Consider the following 7,309-nt stretch of genomic DNA (forward strand, 5'->3'; position numbering starts at 1 on the left):
AGGAGTATCTTATTTGAGTGGGAAGGGTTGGAAGTAATAGGTTTCTTAATTTAGCTCAAGGGCTCCCTCCTCTGTTGCAGTTTTCCTAATACATAGGGGGACTTCTCTTTCTTAGGTACTTGTTTAAAGAGGAGGGCTCCCACCATCAACCCTGGCCTCTATGAGATACTACTCCAGCATTGCAAGGTAACAACTGCTCTCATAAATACCCTGTATTCTTCTCTATTTATTTTATTCATATCTCCCAGCACTTGTGTCCTGCCTTGCTTATTCTCAGACCCACTCAATTCAGCTCCCACTCAAGGTGGGCACTTTGCTTTCTGAGAGGTGAGTATTTTCTAATGGGAAATATAAGTATGGGAGGGGGCTGGGGTATGGCAAGTACTATGCCGTGTCTCCATCTACAAGCATTTCAGCTGCTCCCAGACTGCCTTCCTGCAGGGGTTGTAAATCAAATGCCTATCTTTCCCCAGACTCTTTCATATCCAGGATTTCACGCGTGATTCGGGTTCTTACAATGAGATGTGCTCATACAATAGCTGAAATTCTTTTTCTGCTTGAACTACCTACGCGATTTCTTTTGACTGCCTCTGATTCATGCACTATTTTACTTTTACATTATGACATATTTTAAACATCCCTTTGTAGCACATTAATGATTATGTGTATATATAATCATTTCTTTAGATGCAACTCTCAATTACACTGTTTCCTCCACTCACGTGATTACTTGAGTGCTTTATTCTAGCCTATAATGAATTTTGGTGGCTCAGTGGTAAAGAATCTGCCTGCCAGTGCAGGAGATGTAAGTTTGATCCTTGGGTGGGGAAGATGCCCTGGAGAAGGAAATGGCAACCCTCCCCGGTATTCTTGCCTGAGAAATCCCATGGACAGAGGAGCCTGGGGGGAGTTACAGTCCGTGAGGTTGCAAGAGAGTTGGACACAACTTAACGACTAAACAGCAACAACAAATTATGAATTTTAATTTTCTTTATTCGATATGTTCAGATCATAAGAGTAGTGATTTTTGCTATGATGAAATAAAATTCTTATTTCCAGGCAGGATGAAAAAAAAGTTAAACACAAAACTCTTTCTCTGCATCCGTTTGGGCCTCTTTCCTGCCTCCCTAATGTGTAGTGTGTGCTTGCATTACATATTAAACAAACTTCCTTGAAGACAGGAGTGTCTCCTTGACCATAAAGATATTTCCCCCTTTCTTCTGACATTAGCAATATAATTTCTTAAAAGGATAGCATTCTTTCCCAACTCTGTGGGGGGATCACGGACTTCCTGCTCTCTTTATACGTGCTTACCTGCACTACGTGTCCTTGGTAAACTTTGTATAAAATATCAGTATGTCATTTTGATGTATGATCCTTTGTCTCAAAAATGTGCCTTCAACTTTCACCTGGCGGAACAGTTTCTCAGAGCTTTCTGAGAGTCTCTCTTCCAGGTTATAATCCTCAGTCTGGTTCAACTAAAATTCCCTTTCTTCTTAACTGTTAACTGAGCTTTCATCGACAGCTGAAATAAGAAAAAGCTTAGAAACTAACATGGATAAAGGGAGAGCCACTCATGCTTATCCCCTTTCCACTCCCACCATCATCATGTAACCAGTATTCACAGCAGTGGATATTCCTTCAAACCCTTTTCCTTTTTCATACATAAGTATTTTTGTATACAGGAAAGTTCAACTGAAATATTATCAAAACCCATATATTACTCTCCAACTTTTTTTTTCTGTTGGTAAGATTTCATGGACATCACTGGAAGACAGTAAACAGAGATCTAATGATATTCATTTTTTGGCAATACATTTATAAATGTAATAGGATCCCATGAGACATGATGAGTTTTTTGGTAAATCAACATTTATTTATTTCTCTTCTTCTTCCTTCTATCCTACCTTCTTAACCTGAATCCTCCTTCAGCCACTTAGGGAATGCATATTAATATTATGATGTGCAACCTTCTTAATATGACTATATCGATATTTGTTTACTATAGCCAAGTTAGAAACATACTCTTATTATATGCAGTCATCTGTTTGAGGACTCTCTATTCTGTTTCATTTGCATATCTATCTATGGTTGTTGCAATACCACTTTATCATAATTATTACAGCTTTAAAATAAAGCTTGATATCTCTTACATCGTTTTATTAAATTATTCTTATTCAAGAGTATTTTGGCTATCTTGCCTTTTGCATTTTTTGCATGCATTTCAGAATTGCATTGCTAATTTTCTCTTGGTTTACTTCTATAAAAACTTTTCTGGGGGTTTGAGTGCATTGAGACTAAAAATCAATTTGAAGAGAATTGCCATGCTCATCATATTGAGTCTTCCAATCCATGAACATGGTGTACACATCTGATTTGGGAGTGTCACAAAACAGCTCTCACTAAAGGTTTGTCATTTTCTCTGTGGTGAGTCTGCACAAAATTTATTACTTGCATTTATAAGCTCTTCATATTTTATATGATTATAAAGATTATTAAAATTTCATTTGCTGATTTGTGTTGTTAATATATGTAGTACCATTGATTTTTGTACATTTCCTTTGTATGCATCTGTTACGATAAACTCTTATTGACTCTAACAATTATATGTAGATTTGTTTGGAATTTTATGAACATAGTTGATTTTTATGTTCATGAATCTATGTTCTATGAGTGAGATTTGCTAGAAGCTTCCTTTTTCACAGAAACCTTGTTGATAATTTTATTTTTAAACAGCTTTATTGACATATAATTGACATAAGTTCTTATTAAGCTCTGGTATCAAGGTTATGTTTACTTCATAAAACATAAGAAATTGGGAATTGTTTCTTATTTTTATTTATGTCATATTGGAACTAGTTGTTCCTTGATTGCCTTATAGAATATGCTTATGAAGAGGTCTAATCCTGATGCTTTAATTTGGTCAAATGTTGTCGACTGTTGTTTCCGTCTTTGTCATGGTTACAGTATTATTCCGATTTTCTACTTTTTCTTGTGTCAGTTTCAGTTTAGAAAGTTATTTTTTTCTATGATTCATTTGTACAATTAAGATTTTTTTGGCACACAAATTGAAAAAAAGATTAATTACCCAGTTTCACCAATCTAAGGATATCATGAAGCAGAAATGCAAAAGTCCAGAGCAGAAATAGTCAAACAACAGTAGGCAATCTCTAGATAAGAGGAGAAAAGGGTGCCACCCTGAGGTGTTTTGAGCAGGTCTAAGAATGAATTAAAATTTTTACTTGCAAACCTTATCACAGATAAAGACCTTTATAATATATAAGGAGTTAGAAGTTGAGAAGAAAAAAGCTAATGACTATAGAGGAAAATGAGCAAAAGAAATGAAGCTTTCAGATAAAGAAATATAAGTGGCTTTTAAGATATAAAAAATGCTTGAAATAATTGATAGAGAAATGCTAACTAAAAACTTCAGAAGTGTATTGCTTCTCACTCACCAGATTGGTAAAAATCTAAAAGATTTTGCTCATGTTTAATTTTACTAGCTGATGCCAAATTCATTTTCAAATAGGTTGCATGAACATACACTCTCACTAGTAATGAGTGAGAGTTTCTTCTCTCTACAAAACAATGAGAAAAGGAATAGACAACCCAGCTAGAAATGGGCAAGATGCTTGAGTTAACAGGAAATTAGAAAATCCAAGATAGTGGTTACCTCTGTGGAAGATGGAGAGGGAAGAAATTAGTGAGGAGTAAATGTTGATAGGGCCTATATACAGGAAATAGTCTCCTTGTTTACCTGGTAAGTGAGTAGAAATAGGGCCTATATACAGGAAACAGTCTCCATTTTTACCTAGTAAGCAGGCTGCCATTTCAATGCTTTAATTCTTTGAATAATATAAGTTCTACACACTTTTTTTGTTTGTATAATTTATTTTGTGATGAGCGTTGTTTTTTTTTTTTTTTTTTTAAGTAGCCTGCCAACTCCAATGTCTTGCATTTATTATGGCTTCTTAATGTTTCAGCAGCACTGGTGGGCATGATGAGGTCTGAGTCCAGAGAGACAAAGGATGGAGATTTAAACAACTGTTTGACTATAAAATACTTAGTTTGCTTCCATCCCTGTCTCGCCCAGAACTCAACTGTTATTTCCACACTTCAGGTTCTGTTCCTGTCAATACCTAACTTCTGTGTATTCATTTTTATTACTCTGAACTATGACAGCAGTGATAAAATACCAGCTCAGACTAGCTTAGGCATTTTATTGGGTCATAACCGAACTACAGCAAAGGTGTAGGAAGAACTGCTCTCAAGATAGAGGGGCATGAAGGACTGGCTTCCAAAGTTTAGTCCCTTCCAAAGCCGCTCTTACCATCCTTTCTCTGTTTTTCTAATTGAATTAAGTTTATTTTTCTCAAACAGTTGCCCTCCTCCCAGGCTGGAACCATAGCTTCAGGAGTTTCCAGGCTCATCTCTCCTACCAAAAGGAGGGACTTCCCCTTACTGTCCATTTAAATAAAAGATGTCAACTGACCACATATGCATGCACCTCCGATCTGTGACTGGCTGTCAGGCTTTCATGGTCAACAGTCCCCATTAGATTCCTAAGTTGGTGGTACAAAGAAACAGGAGTCCTTCAGAAGAAACAGGGGGCCTGTTCTAAAAAGGAAGAAGCCATATTGGATGTATGCACTGTAGATTCCACCTTATAGATGGTTTTTATTTTCTTCCCTTTATGGGTATTCCCTCTCTTCTTACTGTGATTTCAAGAGCATCATGCCGCTCCAGATGTCAAATGCCACCTTCCCTATTACTTTCTTGGTGCATTTCAGAGGCTGCCTGTGAAATGGAAAAGTATAATGATTAGTCATTAAACATTCAGGGCAAATTTGCCTTTGAGAGTTTTTCTTGGGATCAGGGGGAGAATGAAAGAAAAGCCTAGCATGATGCTGGGAAGAATAAATTGTTAGGGTAGGTCTGGGTGGGGCTTGCAGGAGCTGGGGAGAAATGGGGGAACACCTTGGCTATACAAACAGTACTCCAGACCTACCACTGACTTGTTGAATGACTGTGGGCGATTCCTCTCTCTCCTTTGGGCTTCATATTCTTTAAGTATAAAGAATTTGGTCATGACGGTGCCTACAGACCAGCCAGCCCTACTTCTTTGTGAGAATGTGAGATAGCTCTTGGGGCTATTAGAAATGATGTAACAGCCATTTCTCCCTGTGGATAATCCTTGGGGAAGGGCCCAAGGTCCCTCCCAGGATGAGGGTGTATATTTCCTGGTAGAACTAAGAAAATTTAAGTCTTATCCCTTGTGAAACCACAGACCCACCCTTGGCACCTGGCCAAGCTGAAGCTGCATAAAACTAGGCTTAGCTTCAGCTCTCAGTCATACATCTTCTTGACAACATGAAGACCAGAAGCTTCTTGGTCCAGGTGGTGGTGCTTCTCATCCTTGGGACGCTGGTGGCAGAGGCAGCTATCATAAGAGGTGAGTGGACAAGTGGCCTGGGTGAGGCTGGCTTGGGTTGAGGAGAGGTTGTTAGGGGCAGCCTGGGTCTTGACAAGGGGCAGCATGCAGAGCTGGAGCCCACTCTTTAGCCTGGACAGCAGGCTAAAGTTTTGAGTGTATCCAGAGATGTAGGAAGTTGCCCACTAGATTCCATGTACATTCTGCCCCAGGACTGCGAAATCAGGGCTGTTTGTGGAAGGAGTGTTGTAACATGACCTTGGCCTCAAGCACTGATACTTGGACAGAACATGCAATGAAGTTGAGGAGCCCAGGAATCTGGGCCCTGGGTGGTGTCTCTTCCCTGCCTGTTTGCTCCATCAAAGCACCTGAGTCATCAGTCCTGTAAGGGGAGGTTAAGAACTAACAGGGCCTCAGAAATCATGGAGTCTGAAGACCTCTGTTTTCCAAAGCAGGACACCGAGACCTAGAGCAAGGTGAGGAATTGTCAGGGCAATCTCCAGAGCCAGGCTGGAGCTCAGGTCTCCTGGCATTTGTCTCAAAGCTCCTTGCCCTTCCACCAAGTTTCCTCAAAGATGACAATGTGTCCTCATCTCCTGAAAGTCACTCCTCCCTGGCATATCCTCATGAGGGCCCCAAGACCCAGAATGGAGGGTGAGGGGAAGAAATGGACACCCAAAGGAAACCTGGTCCTATGGACCTTTTCTCCAAAGCCCAGGGAACAGCCATCCAAGAGTGCAGACCCTAGCTAGCCCTGGTGAGCCTCCTCTGTCTCAGTGTCCCTCAGCTTAAGGGACACCGCAGTAAGCAGTGGCTGGACCTGGAGGAAAGACTAGATAGTTGAAGCAGACATGCTGGTCTAAATATTAGTAATAGTAGGGATATTTCTTTCAACAGGTCGTCCAAAAGGTCAAGGTACTAAGAAAACAAATGTTTTAGTCAATGAAAAGGGTCCAATCAACGGTCAATATCCTGTCAAAAGACCAAATCCAGTGAAAGGTCAAGGTCCAGTGAAAGGTCAAGATCCAGTGAAAGGTCAAGATCCAGTCAAAGGTCAAGATCCAGTCAAAGGACAAGATCCAGTCAAAGGTCAAGATCCAGTCAAAGGACAAGATCCAGTCAAAGGTCAAGATCCAGTCAAAGGACAAGATCCAGTCAAAGGTCAAGATCCAGTCAAAGGACAAGATCCAGTCAAAGGTCAAGATCCAGTCAAAGGTCAAGATCCAGTCAAAGGTCAAGGTCCAGTCAAAGGACAAGATCCAGTCAAAGGTCAAGATCCAGTCAAAGGTCAAGATCCAGTCAAAGGACAAGACCGAGTCAGAGGTCCACTCCTCACTAAGCGTGGCTCCTGCCCCAGGGTTCTGATCCGGTGCGCCATGATGAACCCCCCTAACCGGTGTCTGAGAGATGCTCAGTGCCCAGGGGCCAAGAAGTGCTGTGAAGGCTCTTGTGGGAAGACCTGTATGGATCCCCAGTGAGGTGAGAAATGGGTGGAGGGAAAGGTGGCCCATGAGGGTGCAGAGAGGCCAACTGGCAGAGTGCAATCCTAGGCTATGGGGGAAAGGACACGGGAGGTGATGGAGAGACTGAGGGGTCTCAGGGGCTACAGCTGGGGTCCTGAGAAGGATGGCATGTGGACTTGGCCCTGCCTCCCACTGCCTCTGAGTCTTCCACCTGCTGACTCTCATTTTCGATTCTTTCTCTTTTCTTCCACCAGGTAGAGTCTGTGCTTGCTGCACCTGTGAGGTCCCCAGGGATGTAGGCCCTGGTGCCTGTAGCATGACCCTCTCCCACACTGCCCCTTCTTCCTCTCAGCCAGGAGGCCCAAGCTTGAGCATGGACTGCTTCCCTCGTGAACTTTCCAATAAAACACTGCTT

The 7,309-nt window shown here is 41.2% G+C and overlaps 2 protein-coding genes across 2 annotated transcripts in view; both read left to right on the forward strand.

Moving 5' to 3' along the window:
• STK4 (serine/threonine kinase 4) overlaps positions 1-5,957 on the forward strand; it is a 128,668-nt gene extending 122,711 nt beyond the window's left edge. The window contains exon 11 of the mRNA XM_042230174.2: positions 116-5,957. Within this exon, the coding sequence (XP_042086108.1) occupies positions 116-127 (12 nt within the window). The 3' untranslated portion in view covers positions 128-5,957. The remainder of the gene's footprint in view (positions 1-115) is intronic.
• Positions 5,371-6,909, forward strand: PI3 (peptidase inhibitor 3). The gene is given in 2 exon segments (NM_001035224.1): positions 5,371-5,452; positions 6,329-6,909. Coding segments are annotated over 2 exon segments (663 nt in total).
• Positions 6,910-7,309: the final 400 nt, after the last annotated feature.

Source organism: Ovis aries, chromosome 13, assembly GCF_016772045.2.
Source record: "Ovis aries strain OAR_USU_Benz2616 breed Rambouillet chromosome 13, ARS-UI_Ramb_v3.0, whole genome shotgun sequence".
Classification (NCBI taxonomy): Eukaryota; Metazoa; Chordata; class Mammalia; order Artiodactyla; family Bovidae; genus Ovis; species Ovis aries.